General features: G+C 37.8%; 1 protein-coding gene and 1 long non-coding RNA gene across 2 annotated transcripts; one reads left to right on the top strand and one right to left on the bottom strand.

The window, feature by feature from the left end:
- Positions 1-2,477: 2,477 nt before the first annotated feature.
- LOC143906073 (uncharacterized) lies at positions 2,478-6,299 on the bottom strand. Its single transcript, XR_013259440.1, has 3 exons — positions 5,534-6,299; positions 4,705-4,898; positions 2,478-4,273 (listed from the first exon to the last, which is right to left on the bottom strand). It is a non-coding gene; the product is annotated as an uncharacterized LOC143906073 (long non-coding RNA).
- An 8,315-nt stretch (positions 6,300-14,614) lies between these two features.
- Positions 14,615-25,219, top strand: LOC143906109 (uncharacterized). Its single transcript, XM_077421910.1, has 7 exons — positions 14,615-15,098; positions 15,330-17,753; positions 18,309-18,460; positions 19,032-19,275; positions 19,372-19,763; positions 20,787-21,038; positions 21,257-25,219. Exons 1-7 carry the CDS (start codon positions 14,615-14,617, stop codon positions 21,683-21,685), a joined length of 4,377 nt encoding a protein of 1,458 aa, XP_077278036.1. The 3' UTR covers positions 21,686-25,219.
- Positions 25,220-26,166: the final 947 nt, after the last annotated feature.

Below are 26,166 nucleotides of genomic sequence, written 5' to 3'. Positions count from 1 at the left end.
ATATATATATATATGTATAAACTCGGAAAAATTGTACGCTGTATGAGAACGAATGCATCGTAAATAACGTGGCCGTAGCCGCTCCTAAGATTTATTTTCACATGATTTCAATGCTTCGATATCCGATAATTAAAGAGCGCGGCGATCATACAAGAGATATTCATATTTTAAACCACAGCGGGGCTTTTGTTAAAGTATGGTCACTGAATTTTCATACATTAATATAAAATATACAAATTTCGATACGCGTGGTTATTCGAAAGGTATTTCATATGGAGATTTTATCATGGCAATATGCTAATACGAATAAATTGGTCCATAAGGGACTATTTTGCAAACAATCGTATAGAAGCGAGGGTATCGCCGTATAATCGCCGTATCATGCCAATCGATATTTCATTCTTACAATTAGATAGCGATGCGAGACGTCCGTATTATTTTCGTTCTTTTGTCAAGTTGACAAGTTTGCGACTCTTAGCTATTCTTATATATCTGATTCCCTATTTGTTGATTGGGGTGTGGGTGGATGAGACGGCACGGAGCCAAGAGGCGCGGAAGCAATAAACTGCAAAAGAGAAGAAAGAAAAGGTGCAAAAGATCGCGCAAAGAGAAAAAGCGACGACGGAGGAGGTCGACGACGATTTTGTGAGAAGTAAAAGAAGGAGGAAAGGCGAAAGAAGGGTAAGAAGCAGGAGGAGAGAAAAAAGGTGGCCGATACCCGGCCAAGAAACGGTTCAGTTTTGCCAGCTTGGTAAAGAGACAAAGAAGGAAACCACGCACGGGATGAAGGAGATATAGAAGTGCATACCTGCGTACGAATGTTTGGGCGAGGTCGAGGAGGATGCCGAAAAGATAGGAAGCTTTTGGAATGGAAGCAGGACCGAAGGAAGGCACAGCCGTATGCGAGTGAGCTTTCAGCGCGAAAGCTGCCGTAAAGCCGGCCGTTTCAACGAATGTTATAGGAATATCTATCTTCACGAGCTAAATCCAGCATACACATTGTAAGAATAGGTTGAATGGGGATCACTGGGTGGGTCTAAAGAATATCGAATACCGCGTGCTACATGTTCCTCCGACGTGCGCTGATCTTGAGAGCACACAAGAGCTCTTTTTCTTTCACACACTTTCTCTCTCTCTCTCTCTCTCTCTCTCTCTCTCATCCGTTTATATAATATCGCCTTGCTGCACTTTCGAACTTCTGATCCATCCGCGCGGATCCGGGGTTCGGTATCGCCGAATCGGTGTCGTGTCTTTTCGAAGTCAAAAGCCTAGGTGAGAAGCGGTTTTATCGCGCGTTTGATGGGGTTCGTTGAAAGCGGATACCACCGCTTCGACCCGCAAGACCGATACCGCTCCACATGCTTTTATCGTAGAGCTTGTCATGAAGACGGTCTCGAGCACCTGCGTCTCGTTTTGCTTTTCCCACGAGAGGTTTATTACTTAGAAACTTAGATACGTTTGTTACTTCGGTCACGTCGATGATCGGAAATGTATGAGGAAAGAAAAGAATACGCAGCTGTACGAGATTACGCGTTAGCGATTAGATTTTGGTGCGACCGTGTGCGCCAATCGTCTGTTACTGACACGTCTATCATTCGTCCTGAATTCCTGGCGTTCTCTCAATTTATGAAGAAAGTTTTAGACAGCTGTCTTATTCCTGCGCTACAAAACAAAGTGTGAGCGCTCCATCGATCTCCCGCATAGATGTTCGACCTGCCGCGATGCGCGATTAGGAAGTTTGCGAGCGAGCCTGCTCGAAATTTCGACGATAGTCACGGTGGGCACGTCAGCCGTAAATCGTCGTTACTGAAATTGGAACGCGTTTTCACGCGGTCGCAGAACGGGTCAAAATGGGTTAGGTGGCAAAGCCCCTCTGTCCCTCGATACAACGATGTCCTACAAAAGTATGGAAAAGTTTATCATACACACATACACATACACACACACACACATATGTATAAATGTATTATATACATAGCGTATTATGCTGCTCCGCGTGCTTCATACATATATTTAATACATATGAAGCGTTTTTCTCGTTTTTTTCTTGATAAAAGCCGTGAATTAATACATTAATTTCTTAATCACGTTATTGCGCGGTCTTTCTGTTCTATTGACGAACGAATCACTGTCACTGTCGGACTTGAATTCAAAAACGAGTTAAATTGGAGTTGGACGTGTGACACGGTGCCTTGTCAAGGGAATGACAATCTATATTGCATTTGAGTTTTATTCGGGGCGTTACCATATGTCTCTATTCTTTTGACGCATTAAATTTCGCAATAAAATATTTTTTGTCATAATTTAATTTTTTTGTGCTGAATTTAGAAAGTAAATTTTTGACGACTCTATGTAAAATAATGTTTCTATATTCTTTATTGATTATTCTACATCAATATATATATATATATATACATATATAAATTATTTGATTGTTTAAAGGTAGTCGAGTTTTCAATTTTTTGGTAACATTGGTGATCAAGTTTGGTAGTCATATCATGCTTTTCAATTCTCAGAAAATTTATGTCTCTACGATATCTGATAAACAGCAAAGAAAATTGTGTAAAAAAGAAATATGTCGTATATATTGAAGAACTAAGAGCCTGGAAATAGTAATGGGAAGTGGAACGATTGTGCATTATGTTTCCGCTGTCGTCTTTATGGAAGACAGAAGGTATTATGCGATTGCATAAAGTAATAAGATATTACCTTCCTGCATTTATATTTTTATATTTTCTACAATTACGCATACAATTGCGACGGAGAAAATGATCCTGGAGAACAATTTGTCTTTGATTGCGGTATCGTCGGTGTCATTTTTCTAGAAGATTAAGTTCGCAATTACGTTGAAAAGAGTAACGACGACTTCATATACATCCACCCTCTGAAAATTTTCTAATTGCTCTATTATAAAAACCCAACTATATCTGTTGAGGCAAAAAAAAGTATATCGTGGGTTTTACGCTATAAAAAGAAGAACGAGGAATTTAGCGAACGCGTTATTGATCAAGCCAACATCTATCGCAGCAGGAACAAATCGCGTGGACCGAAAGTAATTACGGCTATGGACTGTCACGCAAAAATGTTCCGCGAATCGTAACGGTTGTCGTAACCTTTCAGAGTTTTCCCCGCATTTCGACTCTGCTCTCTTGAATTCCCCTTCGGAGTCAGACCGAATGAAATTAAGTTTCCGGTATCGTTCAAGCTTAAACGAGCTGTGGATTTTCCGCACGTTAGTTCTTCTCACTCCTGAAAGTAGCGTGTAGTAGAATTGTTTCTGAGAGATTCTGACTTTAGCGTTATATGGATCTAATTTAACGTTAAATGGAATTACATTTCATCGAAAAATATTATTAACATATAGAAATTATAAATGGTCTTACGTATAGGATAAAATGTATTTTTCGAACGCATGTAAAACGCGCATCGTTCATCTTATTACAATCGTAAATTGTACTTTGCACGAATTATCAATGCAGTTATAGCTATTATTATCTAATTGCATGCAGGTATCAACGATGGCAAAAACTTTCCCCCGTATTTTCTCTGACAGGCATTCCCCTCTCTCCCTCGCTCTGACAATGATATCAATTGTCTAAAAGACTTTTCCCAGCTTAAACGAATCGTAGATTTACTCTACTTGTCCGCCCATTCGCGCAGCTCGTCTCCTTCTATCTTCTTAATCGGCTAAGTTGACAGTGACAAAGTATCGTTAGAGATTCTAACGCAGTGAAGATGAATATTGCTTCATTAAACGTAGTAATGACAAATTAAAGCTCTTACACCATATTTGCAGTATTTATGTAATCTCTCACAATTATTTCATATTAGAAGATAAAATTTCACTATTACGGAAATCTCTACGCGAGTGCGGTCTTCTGTTTATCCCGGTTGCCAAGCGACGAATTAATGAGGGATACGAAGTAAGAGCAATCGGATAATAACTGCAGAAATTAATAAACCAAACATATTTTCGTCCCGTAATCCACTTATCTGCATACTTCTATATTTCCCGTGAGGAAAATCCGGACTTTAATTACTTAGCGGAATCCTTCTCTATATTGCACCCTTCGCATTGTTTCGCCACGCAATCACGTTTAATGTAATTTACCGATGATTATATATAAAAAAAACCTTGTAGATCGAAAATCGATACTCCACCAATAGGTATACGCGCAATTTCGCCTGCTTCCTCTCGCATTTTATAGATTGTACTCTCGCAGCACCGTGAATGAATGCTCTTTTTTACATCAATCTTGCATTACGATGACATCTGAAAACAAGCTTTGATGACTATAGAATAATACGTGATTTTTGGCAGAGCAATTATTACATCCGAAATCCGGACTTTAATTACTTATTGTTAGTGAGAGCTTTCTCTGCATCAAACCTTTTGCATTGTTCCCCCACGCAATCACGCTCGGTACTCTTTGCCGATGATAATTATAAAAAAAATAGAATGTAAATCGAAAATCGATGGCTTTGTCGACAGGAATTCGCGCAATTTCATCTTTTTCTCTCGCACTGCACGGCTTAATTCTCGTAGTACCGTGAATTTAAATTTTTTACATCAGTTTTGCATTTCGATGATATCTAAAAGCAAGATTCTCGACTACTGAGTAGCACGTAACTTTTGGCAGAGCAATTATTACCTTAATGGCATTGGAGAATCGCGTCAGGATTAGAATTTCTAGCTACACGTACCTAATGATGTAGTTTAAGCCCACAGCTGATCCTGCCATCAGATACTCTCGAGGTATACAATGCAATATGCCTTGTATCCCTAATCCTTGGAATCGGACCTGTTCACCGAATCTGGCTATATGGTAGTTGGCACTCTTCAGTTGACACATAATTCGCTATTCGCAAGTGTCGTTCGAACAAATTGTCTAGTGTAGCTGGAAAAAAGTCACTTATGAATTCTTAAAAATTGCATTTATAATGCATTGTAAAAAATGACGCGGTACACTAGCACGGCTACAAACGTCATTACTAGACATCGGATTTTTTTATATGCAGAGATTGGTGGAAAAAAGCAATTAAATAACTAAAAGATTATGTTATTTATAATGTCTAACATATTTATACTTAACATATGTTGCAGTATAAAGATGTTGGATATTATAAATAACATAATCTTAATTATTAATTGCTTCTTTCCACCAATCTGCATATAAAAAATCCGATGTCTAGTCATTACGTGAAATGTCAAAAAATATGTACTTTTATTTCTATAGTACACTTATTTACGACTGAACTTTTCCGATACAGACACATTGTTAGTCAAATATAACGTGTACCAAAACGCGATTCTTGTTTTGTGCGAGATATTTGCAAATATGTATTTATTGACATTTTCGGCACACAATTCGCCGGTGCACCGTACGCCACTCGGAAAGCTGAAGTGGAATTTTTGTTTTCTAAAATTGAAGTTTGAACATGCGGGGGGATATTAAAAATAACCAAGGTGTGAACTGGAAACCGAAATACGATCAATATGAATTTAATTAAAATGCAGTCACTCGAAGTTTACCGTTACTTTCTTCCGCATGGAGCGTTTCAATATATTACACGCGCAGATATATCTCCGTGCCAGCTTGGCCAAGCATGACGATATGTATGACGATATATCCATTTATCGCTCGCAGTTATGAATGTTCGATATCCACGCGCGGATGTATGTACGAAGATAACGTAAGGCTTGATAGCTGTGGCGATCCGTCTAATTTTATGGAATCCCGCTGGCACGTACCGATTAAATCTGTCTTGGTAAACATCGCCTGTCGAAGATTACATGTTCGTTGTTAAAATATTATATATTTTTTTGTCATCGCGTCAGTTCTACGTTTCAGAAGTTTTATTCAAAACTATTACATTTCAAAAAAAAAAATAACAAAACAAATACCTCGTGGTTTTATAGATGCTAAATTGACAAAAATATTTTGTTTTCTTATCCCATGCGTGAAAACTTTCCGTTTGGAGAAAGTACGGCGTTGAAAAATATGAACCATTTAATTATTTTTTTTTACGCGTAGATAGTTATACGATTTTGTCGTAAAATACGTAATGTTGTAATTTTTAAAAGAAATATTTTCTTGCGGTATAAGAATTTTTTTCACAAAATAAAATCTTTTAATTTGAGAAAGTTATCGCTTCTCGTATTTCATAAGATAATTTGAGGTGCACTTGAGACAAAAGCTTAAGTGTGGCTAAACTGCAACTCATCAGTATTCTGTTTAAATAATTAATGCCTAAAAATACTTAAAAATCGTTTCTAAAATTGTTCCGTTATTTACAATTCCACGAAAAATAATGTAAAAATAATATAAAAATAATATTGATACTTTTTTCTTATTATTGTAACGAAGTATTTTAACGTTTGGAGATAAATAAAATTGGCTCTATCAGTTTCAAACACGTTGGAAGCGGTTGAAGAGTTTAATTTGTATTTTGTATATATTCGCTCCGTGCGTTTCAGCGCCATCTACCGCTATCGCCATGCAATAAAAGTGGAAACAACGATGAAATATGAGATATGTTTATTATTATATGTTGATTATTACCAAAGCTTCTTGTGCAATAGATGCAGTGTATTTTTTTAAATTTTACTGTTAATAATTTCGGTAAGTAAAAATTGCTATACGCGCATAATCTATGATTGTTACTATATAATTGGAGGTTGACTGCACAGCGGTATTTATGTCACTTTAATTACTGGAACTCCTATTTTTTATATCAGAAAACAATAAATAATAACTACTGTTAATTAAATATTGCTTTAAAAAATGTCAGTAGTAAAAAGTAAAAAATGACGCAACAACTACGATGACCCATTTTTAATAATAATACGTCTAGTTGAATAGGAAAATATTCCACCCTGAGTTCACTATTCTCTCACCCGAGCGCTTTCGTAGCTCGTGCTGTCCCCTCCCAACCAAACGCACAGAGCGAATGAAGTACTGTTTATAAATATTGAATCACTAGTAACATTAATGTGATTTTCTCTGTTTTCGACGTGAAGCTTCTATTTTGAATTTGTACTGCATCGCATTTATGTGAAGATGCAGATTTAAACGATTTAAAAATGTTCTTGCAGCTGTTGAAAAGCACTCATCTTTTATGCATTCCATGCTATTAATCCTTCAAAGTTATTAAGCGCTGGATAAATCGTAATAAAATTTTCTGTTTGCAAACTTTATTTGCGTCCTAATCCGGATAACTCGAATTTCCATAATTAAACACACTTTTCGTAAATATTCATCTTTTCTCGTCAAACTAAGATTATAGTTATTGCATTTGCATTCTATATCTTTATATCTATTTTAATTAAAGACAGCATTGCAATTTTGCACTATTCATAAGGCTTGTTGCATATCTATTGCATTAGAAATTTGATTAAACTTGTTTGTATATTAATTTTCAAGAGAAATATAAATGCTTTAAAAATGTAATAATAAATTAAACAAGTATTAAGTTTACAATCCGTATAAACAACATAAGTATTTATCCCATAAAATAATTCTGTATATTTACGAGCTTAAAGTGTGCGCCTCTCGAGGTAGCGAATAATTTTATCTTGTTCGCTCATATTTCGGCTATTGAATAATTTATCGGTTTCAGAAATACGCGCACGTATAAAATACACGAAATGGTTTTGTTTGAAGGATACATCCTGTCCGAGAAATTAAAGAATGATATATTTCAAAATTTTTCGTTGGTCGAAATCACATAATTAAATCTAATTTAGCATTTGTACACTTTTGTGAGAGATCTTGAGCGAAAAATGATATAAATATTTAGCAGTCTCAGACATCCATCAAATAAATATGAATATAAATATCTATTTTTTACTTATTTATTTCGATATAAAAAGAATTTTTAAAAAACCTCCATTTCCGCGAAAACACGATGAAGAAATGGTTTTGCTTCTGTCAAATTAATCAAATCAATTTTGGGCACGTATGTACGTTAACGGTCGATAAACGAGATTTTGCAACATGCAGAGGTGCAAGATCGGTTTAATGGCTTGTACTCGGCTACCGCATTGCTCGGCGTAGTTTGCTGTGTGTTAGTAGGCCGCCCCAGCCTTCATTTTGCTTGAGGAGACAAATGGTGCTCGGCAATCTTGTTCAGCAAACGTCATACGCAGAGAAAATTTTATTTACAGAGTAATTCTTTATATTTGCACTCGCAATTTTAAGAAATAACTTTCGTGTCGTTGCTGGGTCTTTTGAAAGGACTCCTGTCACGCTCTTTTCCACACTGAACCTTGACTCACACGATATTCTACGTTATTAAAAAAAAAAAAAAAAAAAATAGGAAAAATTGCCAAATACCGTATCACAAACGTGACGATAAACAATGCAAAGGAATGAACGGAAACAATTACGAAGGGTAGTTAGCTCGCGGTTTGCGGCCAGGTCATGGTGATCTGCAAAGATGCAAGGCCGCACAGAGTGTACGGCTTAATAGCGAGTAGCTGCGGCTCGTTTCGAGTTCGTAGTCGTGGGAGGCCAATCCTGACTACGGTACCAAACTTGGTCTAGAATTTAGCCTCGGGAGATAAGTGGTCCTTGTCGGGTTCACAAGGTAAAGCGGCGCGTATATAGTTTGCCCGGCAGGGTCATCGCCAGGAACACACCGGTGCTTCGCTCAAACTCAAACTATCGTCCGGGCAAATCGGTTGTACGGCCGACACCAACCATCCTCCTCTCATTCGCCATCGGGCTGTCATTTCCCCCCCTCGTCTCCCGCCTCATTACACTTCCGGGTCTAAATAGAGCGACGCATTACGCTGGCTTACCTATCATCATTCCTATACCTACGATATCCGCAGTTCTGATACCGCCCGAAAACTGACCCGATCTCGTTCATTCATACATAGATACGATCATCCGATCATATATAACTATCTCGAAACCGATTCTCCGAACAACTGTTAATTAAGCGTTTGAAATGATCTAGTTAAATTAATGTAGAACATTATATCATAGACGAATAATTATTGTGAACTTTTTTATGTATCTATTTGATGGCATCGTTTTTATTTTTACCTTTTTCTTGTTAGATAATATAATTGACCACAGTATTATTCGTAGATGTCAGTTAACTTTAACTAATTATTTATTTACCATTTATTGACAAAACATTTTAATTTTTAGAAAAAGATTTCATACAATTTTCCAGACGTAAGTTTGAACATGAATAAAATATTATTCGTATGCTCTCTCTCTCTCTCTCTCTTTAAATAATTATAATTAATGTTTCGCCGATTAAATCTGTAATTTTAGTAAGTTCTAAAGAAAGAAAGAGAAAAAGAGAAATGAGAGAGAGAGAGAATGGATTTAACAATTAATTGCAATGCTACTTACGTAAACTTGCTTTAGTAATTGTTCATGCTTCTAGCAACCTGAGAATTCTGAACATATTTTGCTTTACTTACTGACGTACGTTAAACAAAAGGCAAATCTTTGTCTTTAAGGTATTCCTTTCACGGAGGAGCGTATTTTGTAGGCGCTTAAGCAGGGCCTCAGCAAACTCTTGTATATTGCATTAAACTTATATAAAATCAAGTTATAATTGATTGTTATGTTTAATTATAAGAAAAAAGTGAAAGTATTATGTGTATTTAAAAATTTTTCATTTTTCGGTAAATTTTACTGTCAGAACAATATGGCAACGCTGCGCTTTTCAGGGCGCCGATTGTAAAATGTGAAGTTGATAACAAAAGTGTCAATGTAAGTGTCAATTTCATCAATCAAAGAATATTGTAACATTTTCTTTTTATCAAAGAGATATTTTGTAATAATAATGTGTGATAAGAAACATAACAAGTGAGGAGTAATGTGGGCAAAAATAAGGGACAATTTGTAAAAATAAAAGTTGATAATAAACCGTACATTATATGAACTGAAGTGTGACATGAGCCACAGCTTGCAGCGCCAGCGTTGCCAAATAATTTCTTGAAAGTCGCCATAAAAAATATTAATCTGTAAACCACATTTCAAGTCAACTTTTAACATAAATATTTTGTTTAAATATTCGGTGACTCTGTATTTTTATCGGCACTATCGAAAGTATAGAGTTTAGCGAATATGCAGCGCAGTTAATATTTAATATCTTAAATCTTAAAATAAACAAATTATTACATAGAAATGTAGAAAATAGACTTTTTCGATAACGTCACATATAAAATATCAAATTTTCAAAGTCATAATTCTTCTTTATATGTTCGGTAATGTGGTTTAATTTTTTTCTAGCGTAAAGATATGCATTTTAACTTTCTCGTACCAAAAAATCAGTTAATTCTTAAGACTTTGGTGTCATGAAAGGAATACCTTAAACAAGTTCAGTTTGTACTCTTGAACGCTCGCAAGTGAGTCAAAGCCACTGATTGACCGTATGGTGACCGCGGAATAGGAATTCTGACAACGGCAACAAAAATCAGAACGGCTGTTGCGGTCTATCGATGTTCTCTGGGAGATATTCAGGATGTTCCATTGTCAGTAATACATCCAGATAATCGAAAAATAATAACGTTGTTTCAAAAAATGTTTCAAACAATTTGGTTTCAAAAAGAATATACTTTTATTATTTATAGCCTATTTAAAATTTTAAATTTTACATTTTTATATAGTTAAATCCTGGAGTTAAATCGTAACGTAAAATATGCAATATCTTTTAAAATATTCACTTTACGATAACTTTATTAAATTTTAACGCTTTGACGTGTAAAATAACGAATTGAATAAAAGTCAAAGAATCTTTGTTTAAAACATTTTTTCTACAAATCTACCACATTTTCAAGTTATCTAATATACATATATTATATTATTCAAAATGGAACATCCTGTAAAACAATTAAATGAGAACGTGGAATATTACGTACGTATATTAAACGGTATTCGTTAATAATTCAATTCGCCCGAAAAGGGTGTTATTAATCTGTATTCATCAAATAGAGTCAACAATCTAAACAATTAATTAGTGATGTAATATTAAAATTGATGATTATTTTATAATAGATTAACATTTAATAATATATTAATTTACGTGCCACATCAGTTTCATATACATTAATTGCATTATTTAATTATTTCGTTTAACTGCATTGTGATATTAAATTTGTACTATCTTTCTCTCTCTTTCTTTCTTTTTCTTTCTCTGTCGCTTTTTATATGAATCTATTTGTTTGTCAGAAAGATCTTCAATAGCATGATGATACAATATTGCCATATAGGCGGATAATTTTACGACTAGCAATAATACTGACGTATTTGTTCAAAAAATTGAAAAGCATCACAGCAGTGCCGTAACTGTTTGGTTAAACTTGATTGAGAGATTGAAGTAACAATAACGTAAGCAATCCAATAATATTGAAATCAACTGTATTATATTTGAAAATTTCCGTTTTTGATTAATTTTTGTATTATTTTATGTAATTGTTTTTAAATTGGTTACAGAATAAAGTTTTATTTGTAGTTTAATATATACTTCTCAGTCTTCGTAACTCCAATAGAAGTTTGCTGGCTACCTCGGTACTTCTCCTACAAAGAAACTATTTCGTACTCTCTCCCTTTGCATCTCAATTGTCAAAACTATTTTCGCGAGAGTGCGTGCCTTGAAGCAGAAGCACAAAAGAAAATATATAAAGTTTTTGCAGAGAAAGGACTAAGTCGTATACTTGAAAATGCGATATCTACTCGATGTAATAACGGCTATAGATTGGTTTTATAGTAACTTATTTCCCTATTCGAACGTTAAGTAATACCCTTCCATCTGTATTTTCCGGTTATTTGCTCTGTAAACCTTGTAGAAATCGAGGGAGAAAACTTTGCAAACATTTCTCGTGGAGCGCGACCAACAGCATAATTTTTTATGGTACAACAACGACGTCATGACAAAATGGAATTGCATAAGCATAAATTGTCTTAAATTTCTATATATATTCATAAGTTTCCATTCAGATTCTGCAGGCATTGGAAAATCTTTATCTTCCTTTAAATTTCTTTAATTATAATGTTCAATCAAATTAACTTTAGTTTCTCGACAATGGAGATGTATAAATAATGAGAGATACAGAAATTAGTAGTAGTATTATAGAACATTTTCTACGTTGTTAGATACATTTCTCCATAAGAAGCACGGTAGGCGAAATGGTGAAATATTACTCTCATGTATTCTACATGAAGTTGAATTTAATTAATATTTACTACCTCAAAATACATTTATGCATTCAACCGCATTATGAGAAATGAAAATATTTTCACGCAAACATAATCTGTGCTACCGTCGTATGCAAATGTTTATTCGCGTAATCGTTAGTGTATTACCCGATCTGGTTTCGTGCAATGTACCATTCATTTTTCGTAAAAAAAAAACACGAGAGAGTTGAATGACCGGCCTATAAATTTTATATCTGTTAAAAGCTAGAAAATTTATTTGTGCGGATAGAATTTTTTTATTGCAGAAGTTAATTGCAAACCCCTCTCGTCTAAGGAAAATGGGACAAATTTCTTCGCAAAAAGGAACAAAATAATAAGATGTACATAAAGATAACTACACCGGCGAACGAACACGCATTAATGAATGAAGAAAGTATTTATTTTTCTTTCGTGACGACTACGGAATACAATTGTATCTTTTTCATTGTACAGATGAGTAATAAAGATTTATTTATTAAGAGAATTAGATGTGGCGAATGGTACCCTGAGTACCTCGGTCATTATCGCGATGCGCCTCGTTGTTTCAGCGCTTCTCCGAAAACAGCACGCCAAAACTAAACTGAGATAACGACGTGCTTTCGTAGCGCGCTTTAGACGCGAGCGCGACGAAGAGGGTTTGGAGCCCTTGGAGTCGCAGCCGTGTACAGAGCTATGCACCCAGCAAAACTACATTATGATTTAATTAAAATCAAACCTCTCGCTTGCCAAGCGATGAACGTGCGCGCACCATTTTGAGATATAAAAGGGTGGATGCGTAGCCGCTTTTTGTTACGACACTGCACGCTAGCTAGACGCAAAACTGTCGGCCAATTAGTGTATCTTTTCCCCTCTCCCTCTCTTATACCAGTTTCACCGCGACTCAATAAACTTTTCCATTATCAAATTTAATTAAAGCTCCCTGTATTCTATGCGTTCCACATCTAACCCCGACAAACCTTCTTGTAAACGTGATGAATTTAACAGGACGGCCACTAATGAAGCCAAGTGCGTAGAAATGAGTTACCATGCAGAAACGCGCTTCTCATAAATTCAAATTGCACTTCGATATAACGGGATTATTAAAAATCCCGATGCATAACGCTAGTGGGGATTGATATCATAACTTGTGTAAGACGATAAGAAAATAAAAATGGATGTCTATGTTGAATAACGTAGAGGAGGAGGAAGTTTAAGGAAACGGGAGAAGCTTAATCTCATCGTTATTCACGCTGGTAAATTTTTCGACCTCCGGATATATTGAGACCTCCATTATGAACACATTTATGGTATATCTTTAAGTTATCTCTTTCCATAATTTTCACCTAGTTTTCCACAATTAAAATAATAGAATCTTGCGCACGCTTCTATTTTGCAATAAAATTTCAATGATAGCGCATCCATATGTATGTTGCTGTATACGTTTTAATTAAATTATCGAGCGTTTTCAAATAAATTTAATAGGCGCGGTGCTTCCACCGGAGAATTGGAATTATAGCAGAACATCAATTTAATTAAAATATACACAAATAATTAAGTATTTTATTACACTGCAAACATTTTATTACGCTGTAACAAATATTTACGTAAAGTATCTTTTCTAGCCTCTATTTTTGTAACACGAAAAATTTATGGCGTGCGATACTTTTGCATATTTGCATTTATCGATACCCTAACATCCAATGATTTTGACGAACATATCGTTGCGCCACGTTTGTCTCACGAAAACCCGAGGTATACATGCGAGAACAGTTTCACGCGTAACTTTGCACGTTTAGGCATCCCATTTGTTTAATTTTTTTTTTACCACGCTCGTATTTTACACGCGTTCCACGCCACGGCCGTACCGTGCACAGCATCGACTACTTTTTCGTCCCCTCGCACGAAAATTACAGTTTCCACAGAGTTTCGTCGTTAAGTACAGCCTGCACATCCGTGTTATAATGTCGGTGCCTGTGTCCCTACTGACGAAACTTACGACTCCGGTAATACGTTTTCCATTACCAGTGTCCCCGGTCTGAAATGCTCGATTTACTTTTATCCCTTAGCAGAAAAAAAGAACCGATCACTCTCTCCGCAACATTTAGTCGGACAATTCCATATAACTATATATATTTTCGAATTAATTGGTTTAAGTACCTATGTAATTTATATATTTTTTTACAGACATTCGGCGCAATGATATTAAAATTATTTACACTGAATATGTGTAATAATATTAAAATAAATAATTTTCACACAATTTATTGTTCCGTGACACAATACTTTCACACAATTTATTTTTTAGGTGACACGTATATACGTCTATGGACACGTGCTTCGATAAAAATTAGACAGTTTATCCAATGATTTATTGATATGTTCACGTGTGATTATTATACCTAGGTGCTTTCAGACATTACAAAATAACCTCCATGAAAAACAAATCTAGAAAATCTACCATTACCAATAAAAACCAGAAAATACATAACAAAGATGATTGGCAGAGCGCGTTAGATTCCATATCGATTAATGACGATCACTGGTGGTGTATAGTGACGATGATGGTGGAGACAATTGTCGAGCACGGCCGCTACATTTTTCTCTTCAACGAAGCCGTTGAAGAAGACGAACAGTCGTGTGTTTATTCCCTTAGCTATCAAAAAACGATAGACACGGTGAGAGCGCTGTCGAAACAGGATCCAGAGAAATGTCTTGCTGTCGAGAGTATCTGTCATTACGCGAATATGGTCTTACGCGAAAACAATGGCCATCTCTCTACCTGGCTCATTGCACGGCTCATAAAGTATCTGATCTATCGCGCCAAAATCGAGCACGTTGGGAGACTTAAAGTACAGGTGGATCTAGACCGCAAAATCGACGAAGAATGTCGGACAATTCAGAATACTGACGGCTCAAGTAAATGATATATGCCAGTCGTTTTTTTTTTATTTCAGAATTTCAGACAATTCAGAACTTAAAGATAAATCCTTAACATGATGTAGCTCTGTTGTATGTGGTAGTAAATACGTCTCATTGATTTTTCTGTTTGATAAGTCACAGTTAGCGAAATGTATTGACTTATTTCTTTCCGTTCGCGCGTTCTCTCTTCGGCACAGCTTGCATAACGGTAATAATTTCATTATTCAGCTTCTTTGCGAAGCACTACCGAACCTCGAAGAGCCTACAGCAACGAGACCGAATACATGCTCAATGGCAAAGTGAATACATGTTTACATGTGGATAACGTACCTTTTGACGGAACGAAACTCTGCATTGTACTTAGCGGGTTTCGCAATCCCGATTTACTGCCAGAATTGTTAAACGTCGGAGTTCCTTTGACCTGTATATTAGAGATTAAGCATTCTGGCGAACAGTACGTTGCGTATCGCGAAACAGAGGAAAAGGATACAACGACCCGAGATAAAACGTATTCCTTTGAAGATTGTCGTATCGATAAAAACGAGCTGCTCGAATTTTGGAGAGTTACGCACGAACGATTTGCTAATTTGTCGGTTTATCCGACGTATTCCAATATAACTATCCTCACTGTTCGTCCATCAGTCTTTCTAAAAATGATTAACACTACCGAGAAAGAGTCTCTGAAGCGAGACATGTACGATAAAGTACTTCTCACTTTGTATCATTTGAACGATCTTTGCCGACAGCATGAAAAGTACCTTAAAAGTATGAAACTGGAGGAAGGAATTGATAAAACAGACGAGACAATAGACAGTAAGATTTACGAGGATACCCTAAATGGTATACCCAACGAATACATCAATGTTCCATTGATATTGAGCGCGATACTTCTGCAGGTCGAATACAATCTTGCGACATCATCCGATAAACGTTCCCATGTCAATCACGATACAGGATTTAACGATGCCGATACGAGGCACGAGAATACATCAACGACAGCTGAGCGAAGCCCTGTATTCAATACGCAGGATAAGCTGAAACTACTCGATCTTGAGCACGAGCTTACCGATGAATGTGTTGACGACCCTAGTCAGAGAGAGTCGTCGCAGCCTTCCGATCTGGATGTTATACCGTATGGAGACACTTTGAGCATGATTGTCCGTCATTTCCTCAATGGTAGACCTACTCATCTGGACGACGCAGTTCTGCGAGTTCTGCGGGATCCGAGAATAATTAGCGTTTGGCGGAATCACGAAGCGCCGACGAGATCGAGATCCGACATGTGTTTCCGCCATATTGACAATATCGCGCGCGCGTTTAATCAAGAGCAAGCGGTTAGTCGCGAGGAAGTTATACATTACTTGCACCTCTTGATGTTCGATCAAATGATCTTTTCCGAAGGCAGTCGCGTGGCAAAAGCACGACTCTCGGTGCAATCGCCGAGGGATGAATTGTCAGAATTAAAACACGAACGATCGAGGATAAAAAGAGCACGTAGCGTGCCAAATTTTACGTCGCTTCCGATCGCTATATCCAGTCCGCGTCGTTCTAAGAGCGACACCGAGATTGATTATTGTAAGTCGGTAGTCGCATTCGCCGAATGCCCGCTTTTGTTCGCGTTAACAGACGCTAGAGAGACATTGCTTCCGGAATATCTGCGCAAGAATGTCTACGAGAAGAGAAGTTACGAAAGACCGAGTCTCGAAGAATACGAAGACGTCGAGTTACTCTCGAGCCGAGTTTTTCCTCAGGTCGCCCACGAATGTTTCCAAAGTTTCGATCGCTTCGCAGCTAGATACTTTGAGCCGACGGATTCGATGCTGCTTTACTTCAGCGACAACAACGCGGTGGCTAGCGCGTCCGAGGAGAAGTGCTTATCAAGTATACGCACGCCCGTCGGGCTCCATGAATTCTGCAAATATATCGCGAAGGAGGAGGAAGAGAGTTGGATGAAACGAGAGCAGGAGACGCGCCAATCGCGTAAGATGGACCTGACAGGAAGATTTATGAAGAAATCCACTGAGGTGGAAAGCGACGCGATCATATTCGATGACGAGTGCTTCATGCTTCCGGATTCTCTGAAAACGCGTCATCTGAAGAAAGCCCCGAGTCGCGACGGGCGAAAGAAAATTTTTGAAACGAAGGAATTCGAGGAGGCGACGACGACGGCGAGGAACGTCGAGAGAAAGAAAATGACGAGACAGAAACGAAACGAGGCGCCGATGGCGAACAACGGAAGTAAACGGGCGGATGGAAGAGTTATGAGTGGAAAAACGTCAATGACGGAGAAAAAATCGGACACAAAGATAAATGATGCCGATACGTCGTCCTTCTTACCGGTGAAAAAAATTCTATCGTCCCAATGTGTCGAGACGAACGGGCCGTACGACTTCGTCGGATACGATCTCGGAGGTCTTCGTGTTCAAGTGATTCATCATAGCAAAAAGTTTCTTTTGGACGACGATACATCGGTGCGGGTCGAGCTCGAAGACTGGCTTCACGGGGACCGCGATTTACGCATCGCTGTTACCCTGCCACGCTGCACTTTACGATTGTCTGACGGAGTTAGTCGCCGTCAGTCGGCAGACACGTTTCACTTAACTACGAAAAGGGGAATTGTATTAGGTTTCCACCGAAATAGGAGGAAGCTAGGTAATTAATTACTTGACTCTAGGAATCATTAAACGTTAATCAAATAATGGTATATAGTCGGAAAATAAATATAATGATTTTCTCGCGCGAGAGCAGACAGTAGAAAAGAGATGTCTTTATTAGCTGAGTGATTTCTTTTGTCCTCCGTGTTCCGCAGTTGAAAACTCATCCGATTCCCATTGGCGAAATTTGACTTTCGACTTTCGGGCTTCACGGCCTTCGGGATTATTGATAGAATCAACCATCGGGGACGGCGCCAAAAATCCATTTTGCATTCGGCAATCATACGTTTCGAAACGTCCCGGGCGCGCAGGTGCAGCCCGTGAAATTTGCCGGAACTTTCTCAGAAACGGAACCGTCCTAAAGTATCTGGACGACAATACCGTCGTCATCTTCCGCCCCAATGGCGTCATCGTGACGTGCATGAACTTCGACAAGCCGCAATCGCGCGATGAATCCATCCGCGAGACGGCCCCAAAAAGTATATAACGGTGAACGCGGGTCAACTGCGGAGTGAACCAGAATTTTTCAGTTAAATTGAGGATTCTTCTGCAGAATTTAGGATCGAAAAGGGCAACTCGAGGCAATCGGTCGCAGCCGAGCGTAGCGGTAAAATCATAGATTCCACGGAGACGCGTTCCAACGGATCGATCGTCGACGTACAACCGTCGAAACAGCGTGTACCGCTAGCGAGGGAACTCGTGACTGTTAAGTCTCGTTCCAATTGGGACTTTGGGACACAAATTGAATGACTTGATAATTGAAAATTTTGAAGAAAGATTTAATTTTATCGTACAGTTGCATTGTCTTTCTCCAAAACACTGGTTTTTGTCCATCGGTATACAGTTTAATCACTAGGGATTAAATGAAATGGGTGATAAAAAAACAATGTAAATTTGGAGAAAGACAATGCAGTTGTACGATAAAATCTTTCTTCAAAATTCAATTATCAAATCATTCAAGTGATTAAGGTGGGTTATAAAAAACTAATTTCTGCAGTGTTGAACCATTTTCAAAACAAAAATTTAGAATATTCTTTTAGTGGTACAGAAAAATTAATTCGTATATAATCGTTGTAAAAAATGTTGTAAAAATTGAGATAAAAACGGATTATAATTGAAACACAAAAATATTTTATTACCTTTTCCTATCTCTTCTTTTATATGGCCTTAAGCCAGAAACTTTTGGAAAATTTGCTATATAAATCGAGATGGAATTATATGAAGCTTGCTGCGAGAAACAATAGTGTATATCATTTCTAAACGCTTTTGTCTTTAGACGAGCAACGAGCACGATTCATTGATAACAGGAGCGTTCGCCGCGGGTGAAGTGTTACGATACTCGGTGGTGAATTACGACGGTCGATGCTACGAGGTGCTGAACGATCTGGTCGTAAGTGAACACGATCGATTGCTCGTTAGGACAACGTTGGATTACGAGGTCAACGAGGTATTCACACGTCGTGCCGATGGTACTGATACGTTACTTCGTTCAAATGGAGAATTGGTCGTTACCTTCCCCGGTACACATATATATATATACGTTTAACGCGCTAAGAAATATATTTGGTATGCTTTACCGTCAAATTCCGTTTCTGCCGTCGATATTTCCCCTTCAGATGGCACGAGCATCATCACCGGTTATACGATAGAGGAACAACCGGTAATTTGCGAATGGACGGAAAACGAATTGCGGCGATATTTTGGAGTCACGGAAACGAAAGAATATGGTGATCGAGCTATCTCGGCAATATCCTCCGACAGTGAGTTCTCGCGCGTAGATTCCGCGCCGTACGTCGTCGGACGCCGAGAGATACCGAGGGGACTATCGATCGCGGACGGTTTTGTCTCGATCTTGTTGACTTTCCGCACGGAGCACAAAGACCACGCTACCGTGTCCTACGATCAGTCAGCAGTTGGCTGTACTTTATCGATGCCCGACAATTTCCGCGTCAGCATATCGAGAAGAGGTCATTACAAAGTTTCAATAGGGGACGAAGTTAATCTGAAGGTAATCAAAGTCGCGCGTACCGGTACGCGTATACTTGACGTAATAACGTAAATGTAGTATCGATACGCAACACTGAAGTTCCTTGTACGCTACCGTCGTCAGATGTAAACTTGCAGTTATCTCGCTATATTCTCCTTACAAGTGTTTCAACATTAATTATCACCTTTGTTTAAAAAAATCTCACGACGTCGTTAGATTTCCGACGACGACGTGATATTCTGGAAGACATGCGCTACTTGCGGCGGAAGCTCGACGTCGACTTATAAGTTTCGGGAATCCTCCGAAGTCGGTTTACGAACGATTCTCACGACTGACGATATTCTTGGGAATGTGCTTGAGGTTAAAAGTGACGGTACCACGCGTTATTATCGAGGCGACGATCGCCGATATGTACGAAGGGGACGCGAGTGCAACGACGACATTCTCGAACGCGGCGATGAAAGAAGAAGCAACGATGAAGAAGACGCCAGCTCAGGGGCAAGGATCCATTGCAAACACGAACGATATTGCGAAACGCTCAAGTTTCCTGCAAGAAGTCAATACAGAATTTTCGCGATGAATCGCGATCTGACAGCCTGTGAGTACCTTCATCGATCGGTTAGACGCGAGCAAGAGGTGGCGGCGGCCGTCTTTGGCGACGAGATGAGTATGATCCAATATCCAATTTCACGTCGACCGGAACTTCATCGTTTGATTACATTTGTGCCTGTGAAACCGGAATTGGGATCAAAGGAAATATTCTGTCAATACCGGGTTAGATAATGCTAACATTACGTTCTTTCATAATTATTAATAAGTTATTATTGCATCAGTTGGATTTCTTGCAACTATTCGATGCAATTTTATATATAAAAAATTAGTAATATAAGAACAATTACATTATATACATATATATAATATTAACGTTTATTAGAATATTCCTGATTTTTTCGTGATAAGTCGTAAAAGTGACTTCAGTAATATTAAAATCGACTTCAAGATAATAAGAGCTGGTAAATATCTTAACAACAAAACCGTGCGCAGGCTACGTCTGACAAACGGACGGATTACGATAGAATTGAATTACCGCGAAGCACTTATTCGTTTCCGTACAACTGGCTGTTCCCCTTTGGCAAAAAAGTAGTTTCTGAAAGAACTCGGAACGAAGTTTTAGCAAAGCGAAATGAGCAGTCGCTGCCCAAGTTATTGCGAGTGCGCGTTTTCTTCGGCATTAAAGGAGCAGACAGAAGCGTCCTGATCGATATGCAGAGAGCTATGGGACGCTATTGGATGTCCGTAAGTAAAGAAATTTAATAACGCGAGTTCGTTAAAGCTGCGTGCTCTCTCACGTATGTTTATGTTATAATAAATATAAAAAAAAGAGTTTAGAGTTCAAACAAATTCTACTTCTTTCGCAACTCTCCGACAATTGATCTTTGTCCGATAAGGATATTACGCAAGATTACTCGTTTCCTCCGATTACATTTCTCCCCTGGACTTTTCCTTCCACCCAGGTGCTACATGATAGTGACAAATGTCGGCTATTTTACGCGACTGAGAGCAGTCGACCCTGCGAAGTAGAAAATGATTACAGGAGTTCGGAGGACGGCCTACGAGAACTCGCTGTAGGCGTTAAGGGAAGCACCGACGTCGAGACGTACGTCAGAAGCCTTCGTGGTAAGCTCATTAAAGTGAGCACGAAAGCTCCTCGGCAGTCGAGCCGTCTTGCGGAGTTACTTCGACAAAGAGGCTCGATGAAGGAGGAATATGAGTGGTATAAACAGTGCATGAGCAAACGAATTATTGTACCGTACTTTAAAAATATTGCTAACTCGTGTTATTTCTTAATGAAAAACCGTACCGACGGAGCGGTATCGAGGAAAAGTCACCCGCGTGTCGTCGCGGAAGACGAACTTATCGATACAAATAAAGAAAGTTGTTGAAATGTATTATATAATACGGAATAAAGTTTCTTTTTTAATTAGATTTAACTGTTCGTGTTTGCGAAAATATTTCCTTTCTTGATGTAATGAATGTTTTACTGTAATTTGTAAAATCAAATTTGACTTGCTAGTTTTAATAACGTTACTAATAATTAGTTTAATAACTAGTTTTAATAACATTACTAATAACAGTCCCATATAACGTGACGTACCGTATCACGTTTATCATAATGAATTTTCTAAGTATTTTTCTTACATTTTTGACTTTTTACTTTTCGATTTTTCTACGGTGAAAAAACACGCTATGCGCTTGTTATGTTTTACGATCTTGCGATGATTTCTCAGCGCAAACTTTGCTTACATTGCTTAAATCTTTTATGTTACACTAAAGATAAAAAGTCTGATAACACACTTGAGACGTTTTTGTAATAATTTTTTAATATAACACTTCGACACGAACACATTATTGCGGCTCTGAGTCTCTTATCTATTCAGTTGAGAATCGTCTGAGCTTTTTGGTACTTACAGTAATTCGTATTTATTTTTCGTTATAGATTTTTGTTTGTTGATAAAATAACACGCAAAAATTATTTCTTACCCTTTTTCTCTTTAAATGCAAATCTTTTGTGTTTTTCTCTTTTCTTTACAACAACGGAAAATATTTGTAAATATCGCAACGTTTCGAGAGTCGTTGCACTCGTCTCTCATTCGAGTTTTTATCACCTGGTGATTTTGGCGCGCGTGGCCTGAATACCGAAAACGTCGAAGGGTAGAAGTAGAAGCAAGTGCTGTAAAGGATGAGCGACAGCCGCCACAGTGCCATATGCCTCGCACATTACGAAGAGTCGTAAAAATATGGCACGCATTTTATTCTTTCGTCACAACCGCCCCGTTCCCCGAGAATGCAAGTAGGTATATCCTTTATTCTGTCTTTAATGATAAATATTTGTTTGCGCACTTGTTATCTTTCTGACCTTCCGCATAATCAATTTTCAGCTACGTTATATTTCAAGGAACAATTGGAGAAGTTGATAATCGCTGAACAAATTTTTGGTTCGAGAAGAAAGGGACGAGATCAATCGAATTACATAGCTCGATATATCAATCTGCAGTTTGTATCGCTTTCCAATACAATTTCGCGCGCTGTCTTCTTACAATTACCTATATATAGTTGTGTGTTATCCAACGGACATCAAACGCAATTCTATATATATCTTCTCGTGTAATAATACGCGCGTGGCTTCTGATATACTGGCCATATATCTATCTCGGGGGAGATTTTTCGTAAAAGCGCGATATAGCTCCCCAGCTCGATCCTTTTCCTTTGCCGGAGTCTGTCGGTTTTCGTTCGAGAATAGGAACTCGCGACGAGATACTCCGTATTTCCGACTGGCTATGGGGACGCGCGTAAAATATTTCGCTCACGTACTTTTAACCTATATCATTTTCCCTTCCAAACGTTATACTCTCGCCAATAGGAAAGAGAAAGAGAAAAAAAAACGCGCTTGATGTGTGCGCTATATTATAGGTTTTTCCGCGCATGTTATACTGATCCCGCAGGGTCACCCTTCCATTCAACACAGCGACGTTCGCACACGTAAACGTCGCGTATGTTATAAGTTTTTGTCACAAAAGTATTGGTCACATTCGCAGTATTATCTTTGTTTCTTACGTTATTTTTAAGCCAGTGATGAGAAAAAGCTCGCGTATAGGGGATTCAAAAATTTTTACGGACAGTAGGTAGTTAATCTAATCGCGCGAGAAAGATATGATTCTGTCGGACGGAATATAGCGCGAAATACAAATAGAGAAGGAAACGATAAAGTTCTGATACGTGCAATTTTTATTCCAACATTATATCGACGCGACGTGCAACGTTAAAAGTTCCTATTTATTCTTTTTTTCATTTTCGATACCATTTGAGATACTAAAAAATCTCTTTGGAACTCGATGTACCTGGACAAAAAATATACGTGCATATGCACGCGAGGCTTTTTCATTTCGACGATGCAGAATTGGCCGAACGAGCCGAAAGCCGCGCGGACTGCTCTTGCTTTCCTATCTCGATTTTATACGATGTTTTGCACCCGGAGTCTCGTGAGCGCTCACCGGCGCTTCTGGTTACGACAAAGAGCCACTTTTGAAACGCATCGGCAATTCGCGAAAGAATAATGTCCACCGACTGTTCTAACGTATAGAGATCGGAGCCGAAAGGATATAGAGAGCCGAACTGGGGTTTTTCCCCAGTATTCGCACAAATATATCTATCTGCTCGGGATAGGTTTCGCTGGCCGTGTATATATACGGACGTTTACGTATCGCGTTATTGGACAAAAGTTGCACCATCGGTTTTAGACGCGACGCGATCTGATATATCGCCGGGAACGGGATTTTTCGTTACGAGAGGGAGAAACTACGAGACGGGTCATTTTTCTCAAACTGCAGCTGGATGTCGTAACACGAAAAGCGCTCTCCCTTTGCCTTGGCACCTCTCTTTCCCTCTTTCTCTCCCTCTTTCTCTTCCTCCCTCTTCCCCTCCCCCCCCCTTGCCAAGACAACGAAATATATGAACTCTATACACTTTACGAGCCATCGGATTGCGAATCGGTCTGATCGATGCTCCCAGCATCGGCTAAGTACGATCGGCGTATATGTGCGTTTTTATTTCCCTTACAGGTACATTTGTGTCGAGTGTTTCACCTTTGCTCTCTATCAAATTTGGAATAAAGCAAACACACAATTTTGAGCAAATTAAACATTCTTATTTTTCCATAATAAATGCGTTTTATGTATCGTGCGATATTGTGTATGAATAAAATTTATAAATACATCGAACATTTTATTTTTGTACCTGCATAACATTATATTGACGACGAAAAATATATATGGGTTATAATACGAAAGTTAATTAACGTGCTTGCATTATCAATGTGTTAGCTTTACAAGCGACGCGAGTGAGGAAAAATATAACCCCTTCGTTGTATATATATTTATACAGATTTCCATGTGTAAAACTGTTCCAAGTTATTCACGTACACGAATGTTCGGCATATTTGTATGCGTATTATTATTTACGTTCGATCAATAGCGTTTCATGTTGTTAGCTATATTATTTAGTGAGGCTGGGCGTGATATGACATTAAATTTGCGTATAACCCATAAAACATTCATTTGCAAATTTTCATTGTTTCACCCAACACTCGATATTATTTAAAGCGCAATTTATCAGCTTTACGCTTATTGTTAGGAAATATTGGGCGGTATCAATAAAGCCCGTCATAATTTAATCTGGTGCATTTACAAGTTCTAAATATATTTTTAACTGACAGACAGGAATTAATCTTTCCGCGAGTTTGTTTTTATATATAAGAGCAACTGTGTCACTTATTTATGGTATCAGGACCTTTGCCTTTATTATATGAATTTTTATTAAGCATATAATTGATACACGGAAAAAAAAGGATTAGCTACTAGCAAATTTAGTAGTAAAATATGAGATAACCAACATTTTTTTGCAGCAAGAGCTATAATTTAGCAATATAGTAGCAAAATCTTTCTGCAATTATTACTAACAAGTATTAGCAAAAGATTCAGTAAAATTTCAACAAAAAATTTTGCTGCTTTTCTGCTCCTTTTTTTCCGTGTATACAAGCATCGATTTAATCTGATTTAAGCATCGATTTTGTTTTCTTCTCTTCAAAATTCGACATCAGCCGAAGTACACCTACGAATTCACTGCGCAATAAAAATCGGCGCGGTAAGACATTTCCAATAACTGCGTGTTAAAGCGGACTACTTCAATCCACAAATTCCTATTCCACCGTAACAAGTTTGAAGCAACCGAGTTTAGTGAGATTCGAGCATGCTCCAAGTCCAAGTGTTTCGGTGCGTAATATTATAAATGAAAGTATTTGGAGTTAATTCGAGCAAAGTAATTAGAGAGTTAATTTGCTTATGAAGACAAGTGCCTCGCCTACTGCTCGTTTTTCGCGGCGCAACTCCGATGCCTAAGCCGATTAATTTTTACTATATCCCAGCAAAATAATGGCGCATTGCGGCAGAGGAAATAATTTACTCGTTGATTGGCGATTACCTACTTAACTAAACAGCAATGGCAGATACCGACGTCATTATTATATCGTATTGCGTTGTTCTTAAGCATCATAAATCAAGTGTTAAAATTTTTAGAAAAGGCGCTTACTGCGGAAATGTTAATAGAATTTAGAATTTTAATACAAATTGAGAATGAATTTGATAAAATATATATAGATTTTTATATAAATTATTCAAATACACTGAGAAAAAAATATTTGGTCGAGGTTCCTATTTTTATAGTTATTATTGCTATATTAGTAAATATAATCTTACACTGAGAAAAAAATAGCTATAGTTATCACAATTTCACTATAATTCTTAGTTGTCTCCGCCGGGAAGACACCCTACCATAATTATTTTACTATGCAATTATAGTTGCAAATATT

This window comes from Temnothorax americanus, unplaced genomic scaffold (genome assembly GCF_048541705.1).
Source record: "Temnothorax americanus isolate GAGA-0224 unplaced genomic scaffold, ASM4854170v1 Scaffold7, whole genome shotgun sequence".
Classification (NCBI taxonomy): Eukaryota; Metazoa; Arthropoda; class Insecta; order Hymenoptera; family Formicidae; genus Temnothorax; species Temnothorax americanus.
This window is presented reverse-complemented; position numbering and strand designations above follow the sequence as displayed.

Bases quoted from the DNA above. Each gene is read 5' to 3' on its own strand.
- LOC143906109 (XM_077421910.1), top strand. From the start codon at position 14,615: ATGAAAAACAAATCTAGAAAATCTACCATTACCAATAAAAACCAGAAA. The intron at 17,754-18,308 runs GTAATTAATTAC...ATTCTTCTGCAG, and splicing joins CCGAAATAGGAGGAAGCTAG to AATTTAGGATCGAAAAGGGC. The intron at 21,039-21,256 runs GTAAGTAAAGAA...CCTTCCACCCAG, and splicing joins TGGGACGCTATTGGATGTCC to GTGCTACATGATAGTGACAA.